Source organism: Erythrolamprus reginae, chromosome 1 (genome assembly GCF_031021105.1).
Source record: "Erythrolamprus reginae isolate rEryReg1 chromosome 1, rEryReg1.hap1, whole genome shotgun sequence".
NCBI classification, from domain to species: domain Eukaryota; kingdom Metazoa; phylum Chordata; class Lepidosauria; order Squamata; family Dipsadidae; genus Erythrolamprus; species Erythrolamprus reginae.
The window spans coordinates 25,657,738-25,674,401 of record NC_091950.1 but is presented as its reverse complement, the minus strand read 5'-3'; the positions used below and the strand labels follow the sequence as shown (position 1 = coordinate 25,674,401).

Below are 16,664 nucleotides of genomic sequence, written 5' to 3'. Positions count from 1 at the left end.
AAAAATTAATATTATGTAAAAGAAGTGTAATTCTCTGATCAAATATCCCCCCCAAAAAGTGGGGAAACTTTCATTTCCCAAATGTTGTATATATATCTTTTTATGTATGTTTTTTCTTTTGTCTTGTATGTCATATTTGTAAAATAAAATTAAAAAAAAAAAGAAAGAAAGAAAGTAAATGGCTTTGATCCCAACCTCTGCTGCCTTCTGGGTTGCCAACCTGTATTATTCTCTAGCTCACGAAGCCCTTTGTTCCAGGTGCCTGCTTGGTACCAGGTCATGCACGATGCACACACCACACGCTCTTTTAAAAGAGGCGGCCCAGACTTTGCACACATAGGCACATAGAAACATAGAAGACTGGTGGCAGAAAAAGACCTCATGGTCCATCTAGTCTGCCCTTATACTATTTTCTGTATTTTATCTTAGGATGGATATATGTTTATCCCAGGCATGTTTAAATTCAGTTACTGTGGATTTATCTACCACGTCTGCTGGAAGTCTGTTCCAAGCATCTACTACACTTTCAGTAAAATAATATTTTCTCATGTTGCTTTTGATCTTTCCCCCAACTAACTTCAGATTGTTCTTGTGTTCACTTTCCTATTAAAAACACTTCCTCCCTGGACCTTATTTAACCCTTTAACATATTTAAATGTTTCGATCATGTCCCCCCTTTCCCCTTCTGCCGTCCAGACTATACACATTGAGTTCATTACGTCTTTCCTGATACGTTTTATGCTTAAGACCTTCCACCATTCTTGTAGCCCGTCTTTGGACCCCTTCAGTTTTCACATCTGCCTCTGGAAGCAGCTCCTGCCGACCCAGAGCGTTTCCTCACCTGGACACATATTGCTGGATGCAATCAAAACTCCCCTGAGGACTGTCCTTGCCAATATTAGAGAGATAAAAGGAAAATGTCCGAACTCCTGTTGGGCAGTCTGGTCTCGGTATTGAGATGTGCTGTTTTAGAAGAATAGGAAATATAAATATCTGTCCCGGCAAGAAAGATTAAAACAACAACAACACAGGTCTGAATTCCAATGAAAGAAAAGCACAGCCAATTACGAGGTCTAATTAAATCAAATGATAGGCGTTTTATTTATTTATTGGATTTGTATGCCGCCCCTCTCCGTTAGTGGGGGATAGAAACATAGAAACATAGAAGACTGACGGCAGAAAAAGACCTCATGGTCCATCTAGTCTGCCCTTATACTATTTCCTGTATTTTATCTTAGGATGGATCTATATTTATCCCAGGCATGTTTAAATTCAGTTACTGTGGATTTACCAACCACGTCTGCTGGAAGTTTGTTCCAAGGATCTACTACTCTTTCAGTAATACTACTCTCTACTACTCTTTCAGGATAGAAGGAGAAATCCGGTGCGTCTATCCAACAAAGAGATGCAGCCTTCTTGAAGGACCTAAGAAATGAGAAGGTGGTTTATTCCAGGTGAGATATCCACTTAGCTAAATTAATACTCCAACATTTCAAGAGCCTTGGATATAGGGGAGGAAAAAATAATAGAAAATTTCTATTCTGTTTTTGTGAGTCTGGTTTGTTTAGTTTTGATTTTGCTCTTTACTTTTAAAACATTTCTCTTAATTTAATTTTTTAAGCTGCCCAACTCCTTCCCGACTCTGGGCGGCGTACAACATATATAAAAAACAATATAACAACAGTCAAAATCCCATTAAAAATTTTAAAAAATCATTCACACCTTCAGATGGATCTAGATGGAATCATACTCAATCTGCCAGCAGAGCCAGGTTTTAACGGGTTTCCAGAAGGGCAGTAGGATGGGGGCAGTATGGGCCTCCAGGGACAGAGTTGGTTCCAGAGAGCCGGAGCTGCCACAGAGAAGGCCTTCCCACGTGGCCCCACCAAACGACATTGTTTAGCCCAGGGATATGCAACCTTGGCTCTTCTATGACTTGTGGACTTCAACTCCCAGAATTCCTGAGCCAATCATCTTAGCCCAGGAATTCTGGGAATTGAAGTCCACATGTCATAGAAGAGCCAAGTTTTCCCACCCCAGAGAAGGCCAGCATGGGTTGCTGGGAGCTATGCAGCAGAAACTGGTCCTGTAAATAGTCTGGCCCTAAGCCTCGGTTTACGATCACAATTGAGTCCAAAATTTCTGCTATTCAGTGAGACATTTGATAAGTGGATTTTGCCCCATTTTAGGACCTTTTTTTGCCACAATTTTGTTAAGTGAATCTGACCATTTTCTTTGCTCATCAGAAGGTTGCAAAAGGGAATCACAAGACCCCAGGACACTGCAACCATCATGAATGGGAACCAGCTGCCAACCATCCGAATTTTGATCATGTAACCACGGGCATTGTCGCAGAGGTTGTTGCGTCATAAGTGACCCTTTTTCCAGTGCTGCTGGAACTTTCAATGGTCACGAAATGAATTGTGTAAGTCGAGGCTTGTTCGTAGTTTTTTTTAATTATTGTAAATAAAAGCTACTTTTAAAATATCTGTAATTCTTTATACAACACTAATTGTTATATCACTATATATACTGTGTTCGCCCTACCACAAGGACAACAGCACCAGCCTGAAGATGACGAGTGGGACCTCGTCGAAATGTCACCAGGAATCTCTGAAACTTACACGGGGAAAAACCCAAATATGCCAAGACCTTCATAGATTGATAGATTGATAGATTGATAGATAGATAGGTAGATAGATAGATAGATAGATAGATAGACAGACAGACAGACAGACAGACAGACAGACAGACAGATATAGACTGATATAACAATTAGTGTTGTGTGTATGCATGTATGTATGTATGTATGTGTGTGTGTATGTGTGTGCATGTATATATATTACAAGGCAGAGGCTGCCGGATCAAATCCCAGTAAGGGTATGGCTAGCTGATGAGGCCAGAACAAGGCCGAAATGGTGCCATCCTAATCTCCCTTAATTTTAACATTTCAGTAAAAACCATGTGATACATATATATATGTGTGTGTTTGTTTGTGTGTGTGTGTTTTCTGTTGTATCACCCTGGTATATTGAAGGAACGTCACAGCTCCTTTTTGCCTCTAGGCCCAACCCAGGGCCATTTCAAGGCAGTTAATTTATTCATAGCCAACAAACTATGCTCTATACATACAGAACATAGTTTGTTGGCTATGAATAAGTTAACTGCCTTGAAATGGCCCTGGGTTGGGCCTAGAGGCAAAAAGGAGCTGTGACGTTCCTTCAATATACCAGGGTGATCCAACAGGAAAAAAAACACATAGCCCCTCCCTGGTACAAAGCTGAAGGGATCAGATCTGGTGGCCTAGAGGTTAATTCAGAAGCCCCAGGATCAAATCCCAGTGAGGCCAAAACAAAGCCGAAATAGCACTATCCTAGTCTCCCTTAATTTTAATATTCAGCAAAAATATGTTTATATATATATAAACATATTTATATATAAAAATAAAATATTATGTATATAAAATATTCAAAAGTAAAATTTATTTATTTATTTAATTTGATTATACGCCACCCAACTCCCAGGACTCTTAAAAGAACTATTTAAAACCCCTTATTTAAAAAAAACCCATTCATATCCTTTATGGTGGGTGTCTCATTTGCTCAATATCTATTAATATCTATTTTTAAACAGCTGCCAACTGTAATATCTTTAAATCTTGATAAAATTTTATTTACAAAATAACACAAAGGGGTAATCAAAAGAACATGGTAATACAGTGGAACCCCGACATAAGAGCTGCTCTACTTACGAGCAACTCGAGATAAGAGCTGGGAGGGGAGAGATATTTTTGTTCTACTTACAAGCCCAAATTCGAGATACGAGTGCCAAGGAGCTGTCTCCTGAAGCCGAACGCTAACTTCCGCGTTCGGCTTCAGGAGACAGCTGCGAAGCGGCGCGCGTGTTTTAAAAGGTTGCAGCCGGCCTGGGGGGCTCGGGGGGTGCTTGCAGCCGGCCTGGGGGGCTTGCCAGCACCCCCCCGAGCCCCCCAGGCCGGCTGCAACCTTTTAAAACACGCGCGCGGCTTCTCAGCTGTCTCCTGAAGCTGAACGCGGAAGTTAGCTCTTTTTCTTTCTCTCTTTTACCTTCCCTTCCTCTATTTCTTCTTTTCTTTCTCCTTCCCACCTTCTTCCCTCCCTCCCTCCCTTCACTCATTCCTCTCTTACTCTCCCCTTTCATAAGTTTCCTTGCTTCCTTCCTCTGTTCCTGTCCCTTCCCTCTTTCCTTCCTTCCCACCCTCCATCCATTCATTTATCCCATTCCTCTCTTGATCGCTTAAAGCCGGTCCCTGGTGCAAAAAGGGTTGGGGACCTCTGTCCTACAGGATTGGGTGGCAGAGAAGTTGAACATATGTAAATTTAAAAGTTTAAGAAAGTTTACAAGTTAAGTGAAAGAAACTTCATTATTCATTTATATGTACATGTACATTTCTTCATTAAAAACTTGTCTTTCTGCATAATTTAGACTAACTTTGTGAGTTTTTTGAGGGCTGGAACCAATTAAAATTATTTACATTAATTCCTATGGGGAAAAATCATTCGAGATAAGAGCTGCTCGACTTAAGAGCCCAGGTCCGGAACGAATTAAACTCGTATCTCGAGGTACCACTGTACTAGAAAAAATAAAAATCGACAGAGGAGATTTAAAAAGGAGAATAAAGCAGAAGTAACTGGAGACCATGCAAAAAAAAATCTCTTGGGGTGAGAAGTTTCAAAAACTGAAATCCTTCAATAACCCTTCTGCATTCCTATTTTGGTCTATGGAAGGGGCTTCTCCAGATCAACGCAAGGAAAGCTGGTTCACCATGAAATTAACCAAAGGTAATGGCCGAGAATTAAAATCCTGGGGCTCTATTGAGGCTAAAACTCTGTTCTAGAAGCATTTACTGCTAAATAAAAGAAGTTGGGGATTAGAAGGGGCTCATTTAGTTGGGGGAAAGATCAAAAGCAACATGAGAAATATTATTTTACTGAAAGAGTAGTAGATCCTTGGAACAAACTTCCAGCAGACATGGTAGATAAATCCACAGTAACTGAATTTAAACATGCCTGGGATAAACATATATCCATCCTAAGATAAAATACAGAGAATAGTATAAGGGCAGACTAGATGGACCATGAGGTCTTTTTCTGCCGTCAGACTTCTATAGAAGCATAGAAACATAGAAGACTGACGGCAGAAAAAGACCTCATGGTCCATCTAGTCTGCCCTTATACTATTTCCTGTATTTTATCTTACAATGGATATGTTTATCCCAGGCATGTTTAAATTCAGTTACTGTGGATTTACCAACCATGTCTGCTGGAAGTTTGTTCCAAGGATCTACTACTCTTTCAGTAAAATAATATTTTCTCACATTGCTTTTGATCTTTCCCCCAACTAACCTCAGATTGTGTCCCCTTGTTCTTGTGTTCACTTTCCTATTAAAAACACTTCCCTCCTGAACCTTATTTAACACTTTAACATATTTAAATGTTTCGATCATGTCCCCCTTTTCCTTCTGTCCTCCAGACTATACAGACCATGTTTCTATGTTTCTATTACAATTAATTCCAGAGTGCTAATAAATCCAGTGGGTTGCATATATGTCCTTGCATCCAATGCAGGAAAGAAAAAAAGAAATGATATAAACACCCCTTCACGGCTGTTTATTATAAGCCCCAATGACACCTAAGCGATGACTTGGAGTTATTTGTGCGATAGGTGACATCATGGACACAGGTGTCATAAATTGCCCCCCTCCCCTCTAGATAACCACACCAACATCTACGTGTTCTCTCATGAAAAACAAGTAAAGCATTTAAAGCAAATTAATAGAAAGTAGAAACACACACACACAACCCTGATGGAAGAAGAAAGAGGGGGGAGAGAAGCCTTCTCGGGAAACAGTTTTTTTCTGCCTGAAAAATCTACATTTTTTGGTTCTAAGTACAAATATGACCAAGTGTTCCGGAAGCATCGCTTCGGCTGGCACCCATACCTACTAGCGCTTTGTTGCTTTTGCAGAATTTCTTTGACAGATCGAAAGCCACAGGTCCTCTAAGGAAATGCAACGGAGCGCAGAAAGGGTCACTTCCAGTTCCCTCAATTAGCATTTCTGTTACAGGCAAGTTCTGTTTCAGGACTACAGAGCGAGCGCATCTTGCCACCACCGGTCCCTGGGTATTCTTATTTATGCCAGACGCTCGAGGGCCTCTCGGCCTCTCGGCAGATGCAGCGAAACCCTCGGAGGGCAGACCGAGGCTGGTGCTGTTTATTCCTCTGGACACCACCTGCCCTTAAAAATAGAAGAGCGGCAGCTGCTGGCAAGCGATTGTTCGAAACAAAGATAACGCCACCAAATGAGAAGATGTTTTAGTTTCGGCTGAGTATTCCCAAGAATAGAATAACGGCCTTTTTTTGGTTTTCTGATGGAAACTAATACCTGAACTGAGATTTTCAGAAGTCATGAAAGAAATTTCTTCTATGACATTTCTATGAGTTCTCGGAGAGGGGCGGTGTACAAATCTAATAAATTATTATTATTATTATTATTATTATTATTATTAATAATAATAATAGTATTTATCTAAGACTTTTAAACTAGAGTTGAGCCCCCTCCCCCAAATTATTAGATCCCTGTGCCACAGTCGATTTTGAAGATGGGCAGTTTATAAATCGATATGGGATTGAATTACCTCCCACAATTCAATTTGTTATTTTCCTGAAGCGGCCTGATGTACTCTCTCAACTTCTCCCATCTGGTGTGCTTTTAAAGCAGGGGTCTCCAACCTTGACAACTTCAAGCCCGGCGGACTTCAACTCCCAGCATTCAAAGCTGGCTGTGGAATGCTGGGAGTTGAAGTCCGCCAGGCTTAAAGCTGCCAAGGTTGGAGAGCGCTGTGCTAGAGTATATAGATTTCCATAAGCTAAAGAATTTTCAAGCAGGCTTCATCTAAAAAAAGGCTAAATCCTATTGCTATTTTCTCTTGGGTGCTAAAAGTGTGTGTGTACATATGCACATATGCGCATGCCCAAACCCATAATTCAATGTGCCCTGCCCCCTACGTGTGCACATGCAAACCGCCACCCCCTGCACATGTGTACATGACTCCCCTCTCCCCCATTTCCTGACTTCTGGTGGGCCCAGTAGGCCCATTTTTCCCCTTACTCAGGTTCCAGAGACTATTTATGGAGCTTGGGGAAGGCGAAAACACCCGCCAGGAGGCCGAAAATGCCCTCTGAGCCTCCATCCAAGCTGATAATCAGCTGCCCAGCATGCACATGAATGCTGGAGCTGAGCTAGGGCAGTGGCTCATGTGCCGGCAGATATGGCTCTGCGTGCTACCTGTGGCACGTGTGCCATAGTTTCCGTCATCACTGACCTATACAATCTTAGCTGGAATCAACAAGGCTGTATATGGGCGGGGTGATGATAAGCGTCCCATAATTATAATAGGTGCTGTTATCTCTCTCAAACTTCCCATAACAAAGTTTACTTCTTGCCAGCTCCACTTGAACCCAAGAACAGTAAGAAAACAAAACATATTTAGAGCCAATCTGGCAAGCTGTCACTATGACCTATTGGATCAAACCAAGGTCCATTAGGCTACGTCCGGCAACAACAAGCAACTACGAGCCTGGAAGGACAAAAACTCTGCAGAGGAGAACATCAAACACCTGTCTCTCCTCAAAGTCGGATTAATAAGATAGACTGTCTCTAACGGAGGGAACAATGAGACATTGCCAAAACTGCACAATGAATTCAGTAACGATAAAGATGGATGTACAAATCTTTCCAAGAGTATCGCCAACGTCCTATTCTTCTTTTAGGTCTCTTTTAAAACCATCCATGTTTTTAAAGCACAGCTGAAAGGATGGATGATGCTTCCTGATGACTCTTGGCTTCCAGGGGATGAAGGAACAAGTGGTATGTCCACATCCACAATGCAATGCTCCCCTCCTGCACATCTGCACACCCACCCACACCCAGTGCTAACCCTACATGCGCACAGGCCTCACTGAAGCCTCTGGTAGGCCCACTAGGCCGGGACAGGCAAAGTTGGCTCTTCTATGACAAGTGGTTGGTAAATCCATAGTAACTGAATTTAAACATGCCTGGGATAAACATAGATCCTTCCTAAGATAAAATACAGGAAATAGTATAAGGGCAGACTAGATGGACCAGGATGTCTTTTCCTGCTGTCAGTCTTCTATGTTTCTATGGACTTCAACTCCCAGAATTCCTGAATTAACATGATTGGCTCAGGAATTCTGGGAGTTGAAGTCCACAAGTCATAGAAGAGCCCACTTTGCCTACGCCTGCACTAGGCCGTTTTCCACCCTCCCCAGGCTTCAGGAAAGCCTCCTGAAGCCCGGGGAAGGCGAAAAACAGCCCAACAAGCCAACTGGAAGTTCGAACTTCCAGTAGGCCCGTTGGCTCTGTTTTTCGCCATCCACAGACACCAGAGGCTGAAGCCAGGGGAGGGCAAAAATGGACTTTCCTCCCACCTTCCGGTAGGCTAAAAATCATCTGGTCGGTGCGCTAAAGCTGCCCTAGGGCAATGCTTCACATGCTCCCAGATATGGCTCTGTGTGCAACCTGTGGCACGCGTGCCATAGGTTCGCCATCACGGCTCTACGGTGAATAGATAGTTGCCTTTTGCAATCTTCCCAATCAGTACAATCCGATCACCACCCTAAGCTGCCTCAACAAAACCGGTTTCGTTTCTTTGATTCCCTTCTGGCCTCCTTCTGAGGAAGTACAATTCATTAACTGCTGACACAGAGATAAAGAGAGAGAGAGAGAGGCAAATAAAGGTCATAATCCTGCACTCACTCGAGCCCCACTTGGCAGAGCTCTGTGTTCAGGAAGCCAATTAACTCCCGTCTCATTCACCCCGGGTTCTTCCAATTGAAAAGCTTGGGGTTTATATCCATGGTTAAGTGTCTAGCCAGGTTCACAGAGGTCCTCCCCTCCTCCTCCTCTTCCTCCACCTACTACTGTTATCCGGACCACACAGTTTCATTTTTTAAAGTGTAGCACTGCAGAATTTAAAGCAGATAAGCTTAAAATAGCAGTCAGCAATTTTGACAGTCTCTGGGTTTCTGGATGCGAATCCCTCCCACGTTTGGCAAGACGTTTACCAAGGAAAGCTGCACCAGGCAATGACCGGTATCCATCACTGCATCTTGGCTCTTTAAGTGGTCATACTGAACGACTAATGAGAGCCACAGGGGAGGAGGAGTTTGGATCTTTGAAAATTCTTCTGGGTTGGGGGCATCTCAACCGTCTCAAAGGCTGCCAGGTTTTTATACATCTACAATGGATGCTTCATCATGACTGAAGAGGCAATAGGAAACCACATGTTACTGGGCAAACTCAAAGCTTACAACTTTTCTATGTACAAAGTAAGAGATTAGAATCTTCTTTGGTCACTTCACAGTCTCCACGTGTGAGGCAGGGGGAGGTAACTATGGTAGGAAGAGTTGTTGAAGGAAAAGTCCCTTTCACGTATTAGAAACATAGAAACATAGAAGTCTGACGGCAGAAAAAGACCTTATGGTCCATCTAATCTGCCCTTATGCTATTTTCTGTATGTTGTCTTAGGATGGATATATGTTTATCCCAGGCATGTTTAAATTCAGTTACTGTGGATTTATCTACCACGTCTGCTGGAAGTTTGTTCCAAGGATCTACTACTCTTTCAGTAAAATAATATTTTCTCATGTTGCTTTTGATCTTTCTCCCAACTATGTTTCACCAACACTCCGCAGTCTGCATTGGCTGCCGATCAATTTCCGGTCACAATTCAAAGTGTTGGTTATGACCTTTAAAGCTCTTCATGGCACTGGACCAGAATATCTCCGAGACCGCCTTCTGCCGCACGAATCCCAGCGACCGATTAGGTCCCACAGAGTGGGCCTTCTCCGAGTCCCGTCAACTAAACAATGTCAGTTGGCGGGCCCCAGGGGAAGAGCCTTCTCTGTGGTGGGAACCAACTCCCCCCAGAGATTAGAACTGCCCCTACTCTCCCTGCCTTTCGTAAACTCCTTAAAACCCACCTTTGTCGTCAGGCATGGGGGAACTGAATCACCTCCCCCGGGCATGTACAATTTATGCATGGTATGTTTGTGTGTATGTTTGCTTAGTAAATGGGTTTTTTAAAATATTTTAAATTATATTTAGATTTGTCATGAATTGTTGTATCCTGCTGTGAGCCGCCCCGAGTCTGCGGAGAAGGGCGGCATACAAATCTAAATAATAAATAAATAAATAAACTTCAGATTGTGTCCCCTTGTTCTTGTGTTCACTTTCCTACTAAAAATACTTCCCTCCTGAACCTTATTTAACCCTTTAACATATTTAAATGTTTCGATCATGTCCCCCCTTTTCCTTCTGTCCTCCAGACCAGTGGTCCCCAACGTTTTTTCCACCAGGGACCAGTTTCAGCAAGAGGGGGTCAGGCTGGCCCTCCTGCCTCCCCCCAGCCAAAAACGCAAAAGCGCCCCGCAGCAGAAGCCAAAAGAGGCTTGAGCCTCTCGGTCCTTCCCGCCCCTCTGTCCTATCCATCGTCCTGTGGCCGGCAGAACCTGCCTCCTGAGGCCTCTTGCCCGGCGGGAGGCGAAGCGCTGGAAGGAGGGGGTAGCGGCATGAGGGCCGGCAGCTGCTGACTCCACGGACCGGTGCAACATGCCCCGCGGCCCGGTACTGGTCCGCGGCCCGGTGGTTGGGGACCCCTGCTCCAGACTATACAGATTGCGTTCATGAAGTCTTTCCTGATACGTTTTATGTATTGTTTAATTACCTCCAAACTCATCAGTTGAACTGTGAAAATCTATGCAAAGCCATGTCATATTTTTGAGACTCTCTATTACCAACTCAATTGGCTGCTTCGAGACAACTTGCCTGCTAGAGCAGCTATTTAACTTACTGTCTGTCTAAATTGTTGAAGTTACTTAGCAGTCCCAAGCCCTGTATTATTTCTGATTAGAGGTGGGCCCATCCTAAACAGATCAAGTGTTCACTGTGATACACAATTATAACCAGTGGGACTTTTAATATTTGAATTGTAACATTAAAAAAGTTTTTATAATTATTTACACGAGTGTATCCCAAGCTAAGTAGCTTTACAATGTGTGATCTTCAACTTCAGAAGTTCCAGTCATTATGGCCATTGCTTGATAAGTTTTGGAATTGAGGTCCATGCATCACAAGACTGCCAGAATGGGAAACACTGGTTTAAACTGTATATTAATGCATACTATTTAAATAGTGCAGATATATTTGTCTAGCGTTGCTCTTTTTTATTACATTTTAACAGTTTTAACTTGTGTAATGGAAGTCACGTGGATTTTACAAGAAAAATACAAATGGGTTTTCAAACATCCAGTAGATACCTTAATCGGACCAGAACATCTCCAGGACCGCCTTCTGCCGCACAAATCCCAGTGACCAATTAGGTCCCAACAGAGTTGGCTTTCTCTGGGTCCCGTCGACTAAACAATGTCGTTTGGTGGGTCACAGGGGAAGAGCCTTCTCTGTGGCGGCCCCAACCCTCTGGAACCAGCTCCCCCCTGAGATTAGAACTGCCCCCACCCTCCTTGCCTTTTGTAAACTCCTTAAAATCCACCTCTGCCGTCAGGCATGGGGGAACTGAGATAACTTCCCCAGGCCTATACTGTTTATGTATGGTATGTTGTGTGCGTGTTTTTTAAATTATGGGGTTTTAGTTTTAATTATTAGATTTGTATTATACAGTGTTCCCTCGATTTTCGCGGGGGAAGCGTTCCGAGACTGCCTGCGAAAGTCGAATTTCCACGAAGTAGAGATGCAGAAGTAAATACACTATTTTTGACTATGAACAAGTATCACAAGCCTTCCCTTAACACTTTAAACCCCTAAAGTGCAATTTCCCATTCCCTTAGCAACCATTTAGATCATTACTCACCATGTTTATTTATTAAAGTTTATTAAAAAAAATATTTATTAAAGTCAAATGAAAGTTTGGCGATGACATATGACGTCATCGGGCGGGAAAAACCGTGGTGTAGGGGAAAAACCCGCAAAGTATTTTTTAATTAATATTTTTGAAAAACCGTGGTATAGACTTTTCGCGAAGTTCGAAACCACGAAAATCGAGGGAACACTGTATATTGTTTTCTATTACTGTTGTGAGCCGCCCCGAGTCTACGGAGAGGGGCAGCATACAAATTTAATAAATAAATAAAATAAAAATAAATAAACCATCAAGCACAATCCTTCAACTTACCCCTTGGCTTCCTTGAAACTGGATTGATGGCTTCAAACCCACAGAATCCTATACAAAAGGGGAAAAATATAGATGAGTCACAAGACTTGCTAAGCATTAACAGTTATTCCCTTTGAGCTAAAGCAGACTGAATAATGGATTGAGTAGCTATAAAAAAACAACAACCAGGCACATTCTATCAATTTTAGGAGCTTTAAAAATCTGTTTTTTTTAAAAAAAAAATGTTACTGACTTCAGTTTGTCATTGTTATGAGTTCGTGTATCAGCCACAAAGACCAAATGGAACTTTCATGTACAAAGAGATTTATTCCGAAATAGGAACTGCCCAAATAAAGCAATAGGGAGGGGATGCGTTTTCTTCACAATGGTTCCCAGTAAATACCCGATTGGCTGCCTAGGGAATCCTGGGAAATGAAGTCCATATACAGTGATCCCCCGTTTATTGCGTCCCCAACCATTGCGAACAGGGTACTTCGCTATTTTTCAACCCGGAAGTCAAAAATACCATCTACGCATGCGTGCCGGGCACGCATGCGTAGATGGCAGCGGCTTCCCTGGGTCTTCCCCCTCTTGCTGGCGTCAGCGAGGAGTTTCCCCACCGCCCACGCAAACTCCTCGCTGCCGCCCGCCCTTCGCCCGCCCACGCCGTTCATTCTCGCCGCTTTTGAGCTGAGTCCGGGAGCGAATTCGCTCCCGGACTCAGCTCAAAAGCGCCGATAGCAAGCGGCAAGGAACGGCTTGTCTCGGCGCTTTCGAGCTGAGTCCGGTCAGCTCGAAAGCGCCGAGACAAGCCGTTCCTTGCCGCTTGCTATCGGCGGTTTTGAGCTGAGTCCGGAAGCGAATTCGCTCCCGGACTCAGCTCGAAAGCGCCGAGAGCCAGCGCCCCCCGGACCCCCAACCCGGGTTTGGGGGGCTGCTAGGAAGCCCTCCATGCCGGCGGCAAACAGCCGCCCCGCCCCCAATCTTCGGCTCCTCGCTAGCGCTGTGGGAGTAAAAACGCCATCTGCACATGCGCAGATGGTGTTTTTACTTCCGCAGCGCTACTTCGCGAAAACCCGCTCGTTGCGGGGGGTCCTGGAACGGAACCCTCGCAACGAGCGGGGGTCTACTGTATTTCCAGGCTGCCATCACTGAGAAACAATCGGGGGTGTCAAACTCAAGGCCTGGGGGCTGCCTGGATCCGGTTGGTGGAGAGTAGTAGATCCTTGGAACAAACTTCCAGCAGACGTGGGAGATAAATCCACAGTAACTGAATTTAAACATGCCTGGGATAAACATAGATCCATCCTAAGATAAAATACAGAGAATAGTATAAGGGCAGACTAGATGGATCATGAGGTCTTTTTCTGCCGTCATACATAGAAACATAGAAGACTGACGGCAGAAAAAGACCTCATGGTCCATCTAGTCTGCCCTTATACTATTTCCTGTATTTTATCTTACAATGGATATGTTTATCCCAGGCGTTTTTAAATTCAGTTACTGTGGATTTACCGACCATGTCTGTTGGAAGTTTGTTCCAAGCATCTACTACTCTTTCAGTAAAATAATATTTTCTCACATTACTTCTAATTTTTCCCCCAAGTAACCTCAGATTGTGCCCCCTTGTTCTTGTGTTCACTTTCCTATTGAAAACACTTCTCTCCTGAACCTTATTTAACCCTTTAACATATTTAAATGTTTTGATCATGTCCCCCCATTTCCCTTCTGTCCTCCAGACTATACAGATTGAGTTCATTAAGTCTTTCCTGATAAATTTTATCCTTAAGACCTTCCACCATTCTTGTAGCCCGTCTTTGGACTCGTTCAATTTTGTCAATATCTTTTTGTAGGTGAGGTCTCCAGAACTGAACACAGTATTCCAAATGTGGTCTCAGCAGCGCTCTATATAGCGGGATCACAATCTCCCTCTTCCTGCTTGTTATACCTCTAGCTATGCAGCCAAGCATCCTACTTGCTTTTCCTACCGCCCGACCACACTGCTTACCCATTTTGAGACTGTCAGAAATCACTACCCCGAAATCCTTTTCTTCTGAAGTTTTTGCTAACACAGAACTGCCAATACATTTTACAAGAAATTGTAAAATGCTCCAACACTGGAAGTTTTTAAGAAGAGTTTGGATAACCATTCATTTAATGACAATTCAAAGTTACAATGGCACTGAAAAAGTGACTCATGGGCATTTTTCACATTTATATAACCATTACAGCATCCCAAGGGTCATGTGATTAAACGTCGGGTGCTTGGCAACTGGTTCCTACTTATATAACAATTTCAGTGTCCCCGGGTCACATGGTCACCTTTTATTTTTTTGTTTGTCAAACATGTACAAGATAGCAGGTATAAGTATAAACATAAACATAAGCAAAATAAGTATAGATAAATGACGACAATAGGACAGTAAGATAGGGATGGTAGGCACAATAGTGCACTTATGTACATCCCTTACAGACCTCTTAGGAATGGGGTGAGGTCCACAGTAGGCAGTCTAAGGGTAAAGTTTTGGGGGTCTGGGAAAGAAACCACGGAGTCGGGTAGTGAATTACAGGCATTGATCACTCTGTTGCTGAAATCATATTTACTACAATCGTGTTTTCAGCGGTTTACATTACGTTTGTATTTATTGTGTGCTTGTATATTGTTGTGGTTGAAGTTGAAGTAGTCATTGACAGGTAGGACATTGTGGCCAATGATTTTATGAACTATATTTAGATCAGTTCAAAGGCGACATAGTTCTAAGTTGTCTAAGCCCAAGATTTCAAGTTTGGTGGCATAAGATACAGTGGTTTCTCTACTTACGAACTTAATTTGTTCCGTGACCACAGGGAGGGTGGAGGCCCTGTTTCCTCCCAGGAGATTCCTAGAGAGGCCTCACGGAGGCTTCTCCCTGCTTTTCCGGCCCTGCTTCCTCCCAGGAGAATCCTAGAGTGGCCCCATGGAGGCTTCTCCCTGCTTTTTCTGGCCCTGCTTCCTCCCAGGAGATTCCTAGAGAGGCCCCAGAGAGACTTCTCCCCGCCTTTTCCTGCCCTGCTTCCTCCCAGGAGAATCCTAGAGAGGCCCCACGGAAGCTTCTCCCTGCCTTTTCCCGTTACAGCTTTGGAGGCTCAGTTTGTAAGTGGAAAATGGTTCTTGAAAAGAGGCAAAAAAATCTTGAACATCTGGTTCTTATCTAGAAAAGTTCGTAAGTAGAGACGTTCTTAGGTAGAAGTACCACTGTATTCTGTTGCGAGCAGAGGAGTGGAAGACTCTTCTTGTGAAACATTTTTGGACCTATTGGACCTCGTGAAATATTTTACGACCTCCTGAGAAGCAAAGTCAACGAGGAAGCCTGATTCGCTTAACAACCATGTTACTTACACTTACTTAACAACTGCAATCATTCATTTAACTATTGTTAGTAAGAAAGGCTGCTACATGGGACGAAGCTGACTTTAACTATTGCCTTGCTTAACAACGGACATTTTGGGCTCAAGTCGCTAAACCAAGGACTGCCTGTGTTTGTGAGGCTGCTTTAAAACTAAGACCAGAGAGGACTATCAAATTCACGATAGCAGGTCTGCTATCTACCAGCAGCTCAGCAAGGCTCAAGGGAGCCGAGAAGTCTCTGGCTTCATTAGGAGCTCCTCAGGTTATGCAGGCGCGTGGGTCCCCCTTGAGATGCTGCTGTAGCGCAGCAAAAGAAAGGAGCTGGCAGCCTCGCTAGGAATAGCGGCTTAAGTCATCAAGTGTTCTGTCGCTGCAAGATAATAGTGATTATTTCTATAACTGCAGAAGAAGAAGGAAAAACTCCATCAGCAGAGAGGCCTCTACTGATGGGAAAAGAATCACAGAAAGAACCATGTGTGCATATCTTTCAAGGTACAATAAGGGCTAGTTACCTCTTCTAAATTTAAATCTAGAAGCCGGTTAAAATCTATCAATTGACCAATGTCCAGCCTGCCCTGTTCCGTTTGCTGATTTCTGCCAGGAGAAGACTTGATCCAGTCAGAACTGGAGCACACAAGACACCACCAGGAATGTGGGGTAGAAATAACACGGAACCTCCTATCGTTCTATGCTAGCAATCATATATAAATGCCCAAGCATTTCCCCCCTGTTGCCTAGTAACTTTCAGATAAGGGACCTTATCTTTGAAAACAACTTGCAGAGCTTCCAGGTATCCAAAGGGCAGCAGATTTAGATATGGACTGCTAGTGCTGTACAGGGACCACACTGACTGTTTTCCCATTTGCTTCCTGGTCCAATTCAGAACGCTGATTGATTGATTGATTGATTGATTGATTGATTTTTCTATACCGCCCAACTCCCTAGAGCAGTGATGGCAAACCTATGGCACAGGTACTACAGGTGGCACGTGGAGCCATGTCCACTGGCACACGAGTCGTTGCCCTAGCTCAGCTCCAGCATGCACG

At 43.5% G+C, this 16,664-nt stretch overlaps 1 protein-coding gene across 1 annotated transcript in view; it reads right to left on the bottom strand.

Annotated features, from left to right (window-relative positions):
• The window catches only part of ELL (elongation factor for RNA polymerase II), a 114,425-nt gene that overhangs the window by 40,910 nt on the left and 56,851 nt on the right, over nucleotides 1-16,664 (bottom strand). The window contains exons 2-3 of the mRNA XM_070747565.1: nucleotides 12,252-12,299; nucleotides 842-963 (exon numbers count right to left, since the gene is read on the bottom strand). Of these exons, the coding sequence (XP_070603666.1) occupies nucleotides 842-963; nucleotides 12,252-12,299 (170 nt within the window). The remainder of the gene's footprint in view (nucleotides 1-841; nucleotides 964-12,251; nucleotides 12,300-16,664) is intronic.